General features: G+C 46.2%; 1 protein-coding gene across 1 annotated transcript in view; it reads left to right on the top strand.

The window, feature by feature from the left end:
• LOC116275838 (guanine nucleotide-binding protein subunit beta-5-like) overlaps nucleotides 1–13,989 on the top strand; it is a 43,753-nt gene that overhangs the window by 17,340 nt on the left and 12,424 nt on the right. Inside the window, exons 2-4 of the mRNA XM_031668675.1 lie at nucleotides 4,923–5,059; nucleotides 9,082–9,123; nucleotides 11,475–11,551. Coding sequence (XP_031524535.1) covers nucleotides 4,923–5,059; nucleotides 9,082–9,123; nucleotides 11,475–11,551 — 256 coding nt within the window. The remainder of the gene's footprint in view (nucleotides 1–4,922; nucleotides 5,060–9,081; nucleotides 9,124–11,474; nucleotides 11,552–13,989) is intronic.

Raw genomic sequence — 13,989 nt, 5'->3', positions numbered from 1 at the left:
TCTTCCCCGGTTTCCCTCCTCCATTGTTGTCTCCGCCAACGCTGGCCTCCAGCGCTGCAGCCGCAGATAGTCATGAGAAGGCAGATCCGACCACGCCACTCCTCTGATGACAGCAGGCTGCTGTCACCGTGGGATAAATGAGCTCTGTCATGGGTGTACAGCGCCATTACTTGCCCGCACCTACCCCTATCTCTGCAATCAAGTTGTTTATTCCACCCCTAAAAAATACTGATGTAAAAAATTTTACATCAGTGTTATTGTGGGGCCTTTGCTTTTGCCATTTCCTCAGCTTAGTGTACCCACCTAGGACCTCCTCTCATCTGACTCACCTTTTTATCCTTTCACCTGCGCTCAGATGCCACCCCAAAAGGCCCAGTGCAGTGCCCCATCCTCTGGGACAGAAGCTTCCTGTGTCCACACATCTTGCTTAGCAAGTCCCACGTTATGTGGAAATCATCGTTATGGCTCCATCTCTTCCCTTGACTCTGAACTCCAGTGAGGGCAGGGACTGACTCTCATATACCTGGGTGGTTCCAGAGGCTGGCACAGACTGAACTGGAATGAACTAGAAAAGAGTTTGAGCTGTATCTAAATGGCATAAGGGTTTGTGCGTGGTAACGACCCAATCCAAGTTGCTCAGGGAACAGGATAGGGCCAGGAGGGGGAAAAGAAAAAAAGGAACTTTTTTTAAAAACAAAAGGCTGGTGAGCTCCTTGGATCAGAAAATAGGTCTGAAACCATGTGTGTGCCTCCCACGCCCAGTGCTAGGGAGCGTGCCCTGTTAAAGTGGTGAGTTGCTTGACAGCTGAAGTAGGGATGATGGATTAGGGATAGGGAGAGGTACAGAAAAAGAAGGGAAAGAGGCTTGATTGTTTTGTTGGCCCACCAAAAACTGCTGCTTAGGATTGCTGCCATTGATTGAAATTGAATAAATACTAAGCATTTCATTTATTCCTTCAGTAAATATTACTGGGTACTCACTATAGGCCAAGCTGGAGAATGTCATAGCCAACCCTTATCAAGTGTTCCCTTTGTGCCAGGCTTGAATAGTTGTCCCCACAACCCCACAGGGGAAGAGAGATGGCAAGAAAGTATTTGCTCAAGGTTGTGCAGCTGGTGTGCGGCAGAGCCAGGCTTTGACCCAGGCCCGCACATCCAGAGCCTGGATTTTTAACTGCTTTGCTCCAGTTTTGCCTCTGAAGAAGATCAAACAAGACAGCACTCCTGTCTTCCTGAAGCTAGTGGAATTTCTTAACAGGTTGTCATTTTATTCCAGCAAATTCTTATTATAGAAACCAGCTGGTTATATTCAACATTTAAAAAAAAAAAATTAAATCCTGGAGGAATGGTCCTCCAGAAGGCAAAGGAGAAACCACATCTGCCCTGAACCAAGCTCGCACAAATAATACCCAGCACATATGCAGCTCATTTCTAGGTCTTTTTTTTTTAACTTCCTAATATTTAATTTAAAAAAATTTTTTTTAATTCCGTGGATGCAAAATTTGGCAGATAGAAACAGGATGGAGTGGGTTGGCAGTAATCTACATGTGGGAAGAAAAAAAATGTAGTGAGAAAAAATAATTAATAGTTGGGATCTATTCAAATTCACATTATGTAAGGAGGGCTCTATTTTGGTTGGGTGAATCATCTTTTTTATTAAAAGGGAAATTATCAAAAAGTTATGGCTGTCCTAATGCTGAATTGGGGGAAGCAGCAATAATATTGATGTAAAATTTCAAAGTAAAATACTAAATAAAATATGCTCACAACTCTGGGCCGATAGAGTCTTATATAAAAGGCCTATATGGCCGGGTGCAGTGGATCACTCCTGTAATCCCAGCACTTTGGGAGGCCAAGGTGGGTGGATCACGAGGTCAGATGATCGAGACCATCCTGGCCAACATGGTGAAACCCGTCTCTACTAAAAATACAAAAATTAGCTGGGCATGGCGGTACGTGCCTATAATCCCAACTACTCGGGAGGCCGAGGCAGGAGAATCCCTTGAACCCGGGAGGTAGAGCAAGACTCCGTCTCAAAAAAAAAAAAAGTCCTATAACTATAAGAATTTGGAAAATTCAATCTGTTTTTAAACTTCATTTGATGTATTTTGTAAAGAACATATCTGTAAAAGATGAATATGCTGTTTTATGGCAGTAAATAATGCAATGTTTTAGCAGAAGCAATGGCATAATAATTGAACATTCATGTAGCACTTTAGAGTTTAGCAAGATTTTTGGGTTTTTTGTTTGTTTGTTTGTTTGTTTGTTTAGACAAGGTCTGGCTCTGTCACCCAGGCTGGAGTGCATGGCACAATCTTGGCTCACTACGACCTCTGCCCACTGTGACCTCTGCCCCCCTCGGCCTCCCAAGTAGCTGGGATGACAGACATGTGCCACCACACCCAGCCAAGTTTCTGTATTTTTGGTAGAGACAGGGTTTCACCATGTTGTACAGGCTGATCTCAGACTCCTGAGCTCAAGCAATCCACCTACCTTGGCCTCCCAAAGTGCTGGGATTAGAGGTGTGAGCCACTGCGCCTGGCCTAGTTTAGCAAGTATTTTTACAGTTTGGATTTTCACAAAGACTTTTAGCCCATGTGCAACTTTGCTCTTTTATCACAAAGAAACGAGGCAACTAAAAGGAACTAAAACTTCTTGGAGAAGCAGCTGATCTTAGGGCAAGGACGGGGAAGGAACAGTGGAAGCTTGGAATGAGAAGTGCTCAGACTATGAGGGGGACATGTCAGAAGGTCACGGGAACCTGCTTGACGGGGCTCCCCGTCACCTGGGACAAATTGAGGATCAAGGTCAATAGTATTAGTAATGGATTACAACCTCTTGAATAAAGTAAGAACCCATGAGTCTCTACTAATATAAATGAGTGAATAAATAAACAACTGGGAGAGGAGGCAAAGCTCCTCCTTAGAAAGCCAGCTAATGAATGCAGAGGGAAGGGTGGACTGAGAAAGATCACCACTTGCCAGCCATCATCACAATCACTCATTCAGACCAGAATCATTAGCAGTATTAAATTAAGGCCATTGAGGTTTGAGGGGTAACACGACGTTTATATAGTCTCAGAGTACCTCCCTAACAAGACACTTTTCATTACAAAAGGTGAAATGGTAACTCTCCAGTGGAGAGACCTGGCAGGTGCCCCCTTAACCAGATGATCCCCAGTGACCCCACCGGCAATGGGACTCCTGTGCCCAGGCGGGAGGCAGTGACATTAGCTCAGCACCCCATCTCTGTGTCCCTGCCAAACGTGTTTTACCCAAACTAATCTCAAGGAAGCATCAGACCACATTACAAGAAGGAACCAAATAACTGGGGGCGCAATAAACATGACAACTGAATTCAATCTCTGACCATGGATTTCCTTTTGCTGTGAAGGTTATTATTTGGATAATAGGCAGTATCTCAATAAGTCTGTAGATTAGTATTGTTTCAGCATTAATTTTCTAATTTTGATCATTACGCTTTGGTTATTTAAGAGAGTTCTTTGTTTTTAGGACATACACACTGAAGCATTTTGGGGAGGGAAGGATGGGAGGAAGGATTTCCCAGGAAGGGATGCTGCTGTCATAGAACTCAGACCACAGAGTTGGCCCCTCTCGGCGCAGGCTGCCAGTTGAAGGGAAATGAGCCACAGCCCCGTCAAACCTCAGCAGCTCCCTGGGAAGACATGAGGGGCAGCTGCCTTGCTTCTTCCCGCCCTGTTCCTCTGTCTGTTTGCCTAGGCTGTTCCCCCCTGAAAATGCCCTCTACCCTCCTCACCTGCCTGGAGAAAGGCCAGCTTAGAGGTTTCACTAAAGGAGATGTAGATGGAGAGTTCAGAGCCCTGGCTTCTCCTTCTCACATAGCCACCAACAAGAGAGGGAAGTGGGGAGTGGCCGCAGGATCCCTGCAGACCTCAGCGTCCTCCCCTGCATGATGAAGGGTCTGGACCAGCTGGTCTTTGTGACTTTCCAGCCATTTCCTACGAACTTGTCCCTCTCAGACTCATGAGTCTCAGCTTATCTACAAGCCCCTAGAAAGCTCGCCCTTTCTAGAAAGCCTTTCTAGAAAGCCTTAGAAAGCTGGCCTCAGGAAAGAAGCTGTTGTCCCAGCCCTGAGAGATTGACTTTTGGATCTCCTTTCTGGTATAAGTGGTGCTATGAGTGGATCGTGTGTTCAGACTTTTAGGACATTGCACTGATTTCTGTGGATGGTAAGTTTTTCAGTAAACTCACAGGTGTGCAGTTTGCAGACAGCTTGCTTGGCAGTTCGCTGGTTCATTCTTTCCTGCGCCATGTGTATGAGGTACCTGCCACGGTCCAGGCCGGTGCTAGGCACACAGAGGGTCAGCTAGACACAGCCAGGGCTAGAGCCGCAGGTTGTACCTTATAGTCCTCTTGGAACAGTTTTGTAAAGTCAGTTTTCCTTGTGATGAGAGAGTGGTAGGCAGGAGAACTAGAAGCCCCACCCTGGTTCGCTGGTGGTTGTATGAACTTGTCTTAGCCAGATAACCTCTGTGAGTCTCAGTTTCCCCACCTGCTAAATGGGCATAGCAGTCTCACTCTGCTGCCTGTCCTGCCCTCCTCTTCGGAGCTGTGGCCGTTAAAGGGAAGAATTGTATGTAGTGCTTTATGAATATGAGGTGGTCTTGTTGTTAATCCCTCAACATGCATAGATAAAAGTGCTTTGAAAAATATAGGGTCTTAAAGAGAGAATGGCAGTGTCGTCTCTACCCTCTACTGATCTTAAAAGAAGGAGTACTGCTAGGATGTAATGGTAAGGAATCAGGGAATCAAGCTGTGGCTTCTTGTGGAGGAAACCCATGGGGCTGCCTCCCTGTGCGGAGCCTGTGTCTGTGCTGTGCCAGCCCAAAGCCCAGAACCTGGTCCTTAGCAAGGGGACTGACTATGGCCTTGTCCTTCCAGTGCACCAGGTGGCGGAGCGGGTAGAGGCCCTGGGGCAGTTTGTCATGAAGACCAGAAGGACCCTCAAAGGCCATGGGAACAAAGTCCTGTGCATGGACTGGTGCAAAGATAAGAGGAGGATCGTGAGCTCGTCACAGGTAGGTCACACCTGCTGCGTAATGGGTGAGCGGGTTTTGGATTTTATAGCTAAGGGGGAGGAGGGCTGTCCCTTTCCAAAAGCCCTTTTCTGATCTTTGTAAGACTTTGCTCATTCTCCAAAGGATGTGATTTAGCATAAAGAACTCTCTTGCATACTATAGAACTTCACTAATTTGGGTAGATTTGAAGTTGATAATAGTTGAAACAGTGTAGATGTAGTTTAACCAGTGTGATGAGCCACTGAAAATAATTTCAAAGTCTTATTTGTAAATGAAACCATTTTTTAAATAGTTTCTTTTTTTCCCCCCTAAATTGAGGGCATAAGATTCTATCAATGACTTTCTTTCAATTTAAGGCGTTTAGCAATTCTTATGTCGTAAAGAACAATGTTAAGATACATATCTTGTACAATTTTAAAAATCATATCATTTACATAGTTTATTTTATATATTATTTATTAGTTATCTATTACTCCAAAAAATTACCCCAAATTTAGCAGCTTAATAATCTCACATGGTTTCTGAGAATCAGGCATCCGGGAGTGGCTCCGCTGGGTGGTTCGGGCTCAGGTGGTTTGTGAGGTTGTGTGAAGATGCTGGTCGGGGCTGTGGTTGCCAACAGCTGAACTAAGGTGGAGACTCACTTCCAGGGTGCCTTGTTCACATGACTCTTGGCTGGAGGCCTCAGTTCCTCACCATTGGACCTGCTCACAACATGGTAGCTGGCCTCTCCCAGAGCGAGTGATCCACAAGAAGGGGCAGAGGCAGGGCCATGCTGTATTTCATGACCTGGCCTCAGAGGTGACAGTCCATTGCTTCTGTTGTATTCTGTTGGTCACACAGAACAACCCTGATATAAAGAGGAAAGAGACTATAGAAAAGTGACTACCAGGAAGCTGGAATGATTTGGACTCCAAGTCTCACTTGGAGTCTGGCTCCCACAGCTTAGTACTTTTGATGTCTATTTTTATGTAACATGTATTGAACATAAAGCTATAAACTGAAGTCACATGAGATATTCTATAGGCTGGTTATGGGGCTCATGCCTATAATCCCAGCACTTTGGGAGGCCAAGGCAGGAGGATCACTTGAATCCAGGAGTTCAAGACCAACCTGAGCAACATGGTGAGACCTCGTCTTTACAAAAATAGAAATAAAAAATTAGCTGGGCATGGTGGTGCATGTCTGTAGTGCCAGCTACTTGGGAGGCTGAGGTGGGAGTATTGTTTGGGTGTAGGAGGTCGAGGCTGCAGTGAGCTGAGATTATGCCACTGCACTCCAGCCTGCGCAACACAGTGAGACCCTGTCTCAATAAAAAAAGAGATCTTCGGCCGGGCGTGGTGGCTCACACCTGTAATCCCAGCACTTTGGGAGGCTGAGGTGGATGGGTCACCTGAGGTCAGGAGATTAAGACTAACCTGGCCAACATGGTCAACCATCTCTACTAAAAAATACAAAAATCAGCAGGGGATAGTGGCGGGAGCGTGTAATCCCAGCTACTCGGGAGGCTGAGGCAGGAGAATCTCTTGAACGTGGGAGGCGGAGGTTGCAGTGAGCTGAGATCGTGCCACTGCACTCCAGCCTGAGCAACGGAGTGAGAGTGTTTATTTTTTTCTCAAAATCTTATTTTTTCTATAAATCATATTTTTATGATCAGCATAGTTTTCCCCCAACCCCTGCCTTGTGCTCAGTTTTTCCAAAAGCAGGTTGGTTTGCTTTTTTATATAACCCTTGTAAAACTGGATATACTCTAGAGAATCCACAGACTGTAAAGTCTGTGTCAGTTTTGCGTTTGATAGGACAAATGTTATTACTCTCCTGGATTACCTACAAATCTAGTATGTCACATTGCACTTGCTTTTTTTTAAGATCAAAATTAATTTATCACTTATGTATTTTACTACATTAAAGAAACACTGGAAAATAAAAACCTTTTACTCCCACCATCCTGTCACAACCATTATTATTACTTTTTCTTTTTCTTTTTTCTTTTCTTGAGATGGGGTCTCACTCTGTTACCCAGGCTGGAGTGCAGCTCACTTCAGCCTTGACCTCCTAGGCTCGAGTGATCCTCCTGCCTCAGCCTCCCAAAGCACTGGGATTATAGACGTGAGCCACCTTGCCCTGCCTGTTATTATTATTTTAGAGCACTTCTTTCTAGTCTTTTTCAAGAGCTTATTCTTACAAGGTGCTTCTCAGGATATCCACGTTGCTCTCTAGCCTTTTCACTTAAATCCAGACAAGGTAGGCTTTGTGTTGGGTTTTCTGTCTCTCACATACTGCTGTTGGAAGGGAGGACCTTCAGCAGGGCTGGGCACACCCTGCCCATCCTGCTCTGTTCCAGAGCTGGAAGAGGTGGATGTGGGTGTGGGGAGGAGGCTGGAAAGCAGGAAGCCTCTGGAACAGACTTGGACTCATCAGCAGCCTTCCTGCTTCAATGCAGGAGAGTCATCACCCCAGCCACGTGGGATTAAGGCTTGAGGGTAGAAGCATATTTTCTGTCTTGGTACATAGACCCCTACACATAAATCTGTGCTCACCGAGGAGACCACACTTAGTTTAATGAGACCCCAGAGCACACAGTGGGTGGCACACACAGGGACTCCAGAGCACACATTGGGGGACAGGCAGGCAGTGAGGTGGAAGAAGCCCCTAACGTGGTCGCTGATGTGGGCAGTGCATGGAACCAGTCCCCAGCCATTAGGGGCTCCAGGTGCGGAGGACCCCATGATACAGGCGTGTAGCCCCACTCCAGTTTCTGTGCTACAGGCTTATCGAATCCACCCCACACATTGTGTGGGCCATTTAGGCAGAAATTAAGACCAGAAGAACTAATGTGCTTTGGAATCTTAGAAGGCCCCAAGCCACCAACTTTGACCTTGCTTCAGGGCCCATCTGCCATGCATGGTGTTAACACAGAAATCTTCCATCAGATCATGCAAAGCAAGCAGCTGTGTCACTGCAGATCCAATCTTGCTTCTGCCCTTAAGTGATGTTTTCCATCCATATCTCTGCCACCTCATTCACCAAAATTTGGCCCCAAATGGCTTGAGTTATTACAAAATCAAGCCTGCCATAGTGGCTGTAGATTTCCCGTCCCTGAGGATCCGATCTTCTTCCACTGTCTGCCCAGCAACCTGCATGCCACGGTCTGGGCAGGGGACTGCTTTGCAGGGACCAGGGCTCACATGGATTTACCTCTGATGGGTTTTCATTACAAATAGATGATGCTATAGTCACAACCCACACCCACGGGAGGCCACAGCTGGGTTGCCGTGAAAGTGGCAGCATTCTCTGTGGCAGGGCCAGCTCTGCGTGGAAAGCTGGCAGGGAGTGCTGTTTGCTTACTGAACAGCTGCCCACAGGGGTTCCCACCACGATGGCGCATATTGCACGTTGTTCTCAGCGTAGGTGCGAAATGTCAGAGCTGGAGCTGTGACATCTGTGAGCCCTTGGAGGAATTAGACTGATCTCAGGCCCATTCCGCCCCCCTCCGCAGCTGTCCCTGGCAGAGAAATGGACAGCAAATGGGGAGAGGGGTTCCTGGATGGTGCCGTGGGGACCATGGGCTCCAAAGCAAATGGGAGAAAGGACAAAGTAGCGGAGATGTTGTAGGAGAAAAAGATTTATTATTTACCTGTCAGGTCCCTAAAGGTAATGTCAGGTTTATCTTTCCTCTGTATAATTTGTTGACATTCAGGGTATGGCGGGTGATGATAGTGTACCAACAGTTTGTGCATGGTTTGTAAATGGTATGAAAGAAGTGTCTGCGTGTTGTTTCCTGTTGTTGTATCTTTCCAAGGAATGTAAGGTTGAGATCCTTCGGCTCCACTGGGACATCCAGCCCCTCCCGCACTCACTCCGCTTCTTTTTATGGAAGGTTAGGGGGTCTTGATTATCCAGATCCTCATTCCGGCTTTCCACGTCACACTGCCCTGCTGGACACAGCTTTTAGGAGGAATTCTCAGCAGTAATATGTAAGAACTTGACAACCTCTGAACTGTTTGCTCTTCTCCCTCCAGGATGGGAAGGTGATCGTGTGGGATTCCTTCACCACGAATAAGGTGAGGCATTGTTCCCAGCCACCTTAGGCACTTCAGAACCCCAGCCTAGTTAAAGGTGCTCTGGTCCAGCTGCCCAGCCCTGTCCTGATTTTTCTCCATGTGTCCCTGCAAGCAGTTTTCTCTAGGGATGGCCCATCCGTGTTTGAACAGCTCAGCCAGCCCATTGCAGCCTTTATTCCCCTCTCACCCCGAGAGGACTATTAGAGCCACTATAGGGGCTGCCAGTACCAACACAGAAATGGGCAGAGCATGGAAAACTTGCGTCCACGTGTGCAACTACATGTACTATTTGTCTTCTGAGTGATAAAAGGCACCGAAATCCTCCATTCCCTCCCCTCTGTTTGACCGGACTCCATAGCCCTGTGGGAATGAACGCATGGAGGGTGGGGAAGATGAGGCTGCAGTGGAATTGGGCAGAGCTACCCTGTGATGCAGTCTGATCCCCTTGCAAGTCTGGCCTGGGCATGCACAGCTCAACTTTTAAATTTTAGCTCTTAATGAAAGTTGAAGACCAAAACCTACGTGCAGGTATGCTGGCACACCTGCATTGCATTGGCATTTACAATAAAGAGTATTGTGTATTAAATAAGAATTCCTATATTTCTTTAGAAAGCCTTCCTTTATGCTGTGAACAACATGAGACCTGTCTCTGTCTCATAGTGAACAGCAGCCATATTCCGCATTGTCTAATGTGTTTAGTCACTGTCGTGGGAAGCAGCTGGTGACATGACCTGGTCAAGTGAGGGACCAGAATCATTTTGTAGAGTCAAGTCCCTAATGGTCAGTCCCCTGGGGAATACAAATGACAGCTTAACAATTTGCACAGGGCTTTGCTATACAGCGCCTAGCTCCCTGGAAGCCTCCGTCTCTCCCAGCACTCCTCAGCATCTTCTGGACTGTGCAGGAGTGTAGTTGCTTCTGTTTACACCTTATCATGGCTTAGAGCACAGACTGATTTCTGGGGAGCCAAGGGTGCCACTTGTGGCCCGTGGCAGGGAATACAGCCATTACTTGTGAGGAAGGGGGCCCGGGATACCCTGTGCTGACAGTGGCTACCTCAGCTCGTTCTCTGGAGAGCAGTAGATTATTCTTGGCCTCTGAAAGCCTACGAGACTGCTATTGACAGTAGTATTTGGGCAGGCAGTATTGGGGCCTGTGTTTCCCCACAAAAACACATATAATTATAACAGAGAAGAAGACCAGCACTTGAGTGTACATTGGAAGCATGAAGAACTAAGCGCGCCCGTCCCTGGCTGCTGGCTGGCTGAGTCACCCCTGTCCTCCTGCACGCAGATATGCAAACAACAGAGCCATATTTCCAATACATCTGAGCTTGAGGTCTTATTCCCATGGGAGACGTGGACCCTGGTCCTGGTTCCACCACCACCAAGATGTGCGACCGCATGCAGGCCAGCCGCTGGTGCCCACGGTGGTTCTTGTTCTCCCTGTGAAGCCAGAAGCCAGGGACTGTCATGCTTAGTTCTTAATATTTCCATGTTACCAGTTCTCATTGTCTGTGAGCACAACTGAAGATCGCCTTCCCCTCCCCGCACCCATTCATACCTTCCCTGGGATGGTTTAGGTCCCACAGTGGACACGGGCTCTTGCAGACTCACAAGTAAACAAACTGAAAATACATCTATAAAAAGTCATTCCAGAGTGTATTTTGAAAATGGAAATCAGAGTAAACAAGGAAACGTATGTATCTGAAAGGAGATTTGGGCATACCTTTCAAAGCAAAGGGGCCCTGATACTCAGGCAGAAGAACAAAGGGAGTATGACATTAAGAAGGAAGTAAAACATGAAGGGTTTTTGTTTTGTTTTGCTTTTGCTAGTTGAACTTTTTAACTTGTCGAATATGTGACATAAAGTTGATTATGAGAGTCCCCTCATAAGTCTTGAGCCCATCTTTACCCTATACCACTTCCTTTTGAAACTAGAATGTAATTCATTAGGCATCTGGTGATTTTATTTTCTGAAATTTAAACATTAAGATTTTTGTGGCCAGGCACGGGGGCTCACACCTGTAATCCCAGCACTTTGGGAGGCCGAGGTGAGCAGATCACTTAAGGTCAGGAGTTCGAGACCAGCCTGGCCAACATAGTGAAACCCCATCTCTACTAAAACTACAAAATTAGCCAGGCGTGGTGACACATGCCTGTAATCCCAGCTACTCAGGAGGCTGAAACAAGAGAATCACTTGAACCCGGGAGGCGGATGTTGGAGTGAGCTGAGATTGTGCCACTGCACTCCAGACTGGCAACAGAGTGAGACTCCATCTCAAAAAAAAAAAAAAAAAAAAAAGAGTTTTGTGTGGAAGTGCTAGTTGTCCACTCTGTGCTGTGTTTCAGGAGCACGCGGTCACTATGCCCTGCACGTGGGTGATGGCATGTGCTTATGCCCCGTCGGGATGTGCCATTGCTTGTGGGTAAGTTGGAGCTACAGCAGCTTTTCAGATTTTGTGTTAACCATAAAATACTGTTCTCTTAGCAAAAACAAACAAACAAACAAGAACTCGTAGTTTTTGTAGTTTACTTGTGAAGCAGCATGCTAAATCCTTCCCTGAACCTGGTCAAAGGAGAAGCCGTAAGCTGGCACAGTGGTGCCTGCTTGTAATCCCAGCCACCTGGGAGGCTGAGGTGGGAGGATCACTTGACCCCAGGAGTTCAAGTCCACCTTGGCAACAAAGCAAGACCCCCATCTCTTTAAAAAAAAAAAAAAAAGAACCATAAAACTCTCTTTCATAATTATTTTCATTACAAACTGACAGTATGTCAAACCTATCTCATCTCTCAAACCTATCTCCTCTCTCAAATGCTTTTGGCAGAACTATAAACGTTGCAAACATTTTGGAAAGCAACTTGGTAATATCTGTCAGAAGCCTTGAAAAACTGATAGCCTTTGATCTGGTGACTCCGCATCCAGGAACTCATTTGAAAGGAATGATCCAAAACATAGAAAAGCCATATGGACAATGACATTAATTGTAGTATTTTTAAAAATAAAGCAAAAAACACCAGGCGTGATGGCTCTCGCCTGTAATCCCAGCAGCACTTTGGGAGGCAGAGGCAGGAGGACCACCTGAGCCCAGGAGTTCGAGACCAGCCTGGGCAATGTGGTAATAATACCTCGTCTCTACAAAAAAAAAAAAAAAAATCTAATTAGCTGGGTGTGGTGGTATACCTGTAGACCCAGCTATTCTGGAAGCTGAGGTGGGAGGACTGCTTGAGCCTGGGAGGTTAAGGATGCAGTAAGCTGTGATGATGCCACTGTACTCCAGCCTGGGTGACAGAGTGAGACCCTGTCTCAAAAATAAAATGAAGCAAAAAAAAAAAAAAAAGGAAAGAAAAAAGGAACCAACATACCCATCCAGGAAAACTTAAGTGAATTGTGGTACATGAATTGAATGGAATATCATACAGCCATTAAAAAGGAAAATTCTTAATTACACTATGTGAAAAGGGCATCAAGATTACTAGGAAGAGTGTGACTTATTCTCTATTCTATTCTCCTGGAGCTCAGTTTAACAGGTTTGGCAATGAGAACTGAAACCGACATAATTCCTGGTCCCTGTGTTGAACAGTTCTGAGACCATTCAAAATATTTCTGCCACAGTATCTCAGCCATGTTTTTAAAAAGAGGCATATTAGGCCAGGCGCGGTGGCTCACGCCTGTAATCCCAGCACTTTGGGATGCTGAGACGGGCGGACCACGAGGTCAGGAGATCGAGACCATTCTGGCTAACATGGTGAAACCCCATCTCTACTAAAAATCGGAAAAATTAGCTGGGCGTGGTGGCGGGTGCCTGCAGTCCCGGCTACTCGGGAGGCTGAGGCAAGAGAATGGCGTGTACTGGGGAGGCGGGGCTTACAGTGAGCCGAGATCGCGCCACTGCCCTCCAGCCTGGAGACAGAGCGAGACTCTGTCTAAAAAAAGGAAAAAAAAAAAAAAAGGCATATTATAAAGGCTGGAGGAACTATACCAAATAAAATAGTAGTTCTTTCTGGATGATGGGACTATGGGAATTTTTCTCTTTATAATCAGGAAGAAAGAATTTTATTTTAGAGAGGACAAGCCTGAGTCCCCAACCAAACGTTTTGGCGCCCTCTTCAGCCAGTCACACCAACCATCTTCTCCAGTGTCCCCACCCTTTGGGTGGGTGTTTTGGGGACATATTCTCATTCTCCTTCCAGTGGCCAAGACCACATGTCCCTTTGGAGCCCATGTTCACATACATGTATTTCACTTTTTTTTTTTTTTTTTTTTTGAGATGGAGTCTCACTCTGTCACCCAGGCTGGAGTGTAGTGGTACGATCTTGGCTCACTGCAGCCTCTGTCCCCCAGGTTCAAGCCATTCTTCTGCCTCAGCCTCCCAAGTAGCTGGGACTACCGGCATGCACCACCATGCCCAGCTAATTTTTGTGTTTTTTTTTTTTTAGTAGAGATGGGGTTTTACCATGTTGGCCAAGGTGGTCTCGAACTCCTGACCTCAAGTGATCTGCCTGCCTCGGCCTCCCAAAGTGTTGGGATTACAGGTGTTAGCCACTGCACCTGGCCCATATTTTTTAATTTTTAAAATAGCTCAAAAGTGGATTATGTCTCCACTTTATAGATGGATGCCCGTATTTGTATAAAATTTATTACCATCTACTTCCTAAAAGGATAAGAGGTGCTATAATAAAAGATATATATGTAAACATATATATACACACACACATATATATATATTTGTACTACATGTGTAACACATCTATTAGAGAAAGCAAGCAAGGGAGAAATAGGCCACAATTATAAGGTTGGTGCAAAGGGGTTTAGCCAACTACAGTTAGCAGGCACAGTTCCAAGAGTGCCCCTTACTTCAGATCC

The sequence above is a fragment of the Papio anubis genome, chromosome 7, assembly GCF_008728515.1.
Source record: "Papio anubis isolate 15944 chromosome 7, Panubis1.0, whole genome shotgun sequence".
NCBI lineage: Eukaryota > Metazoa > Chordata > Mammalia > Primates > Cercopithecidae > Papio > Papio anubis.
Note: the sequence above shows the minus strand (reverse complement) of the source record. Positions and strands in the feature narration are given on the sequence as shown.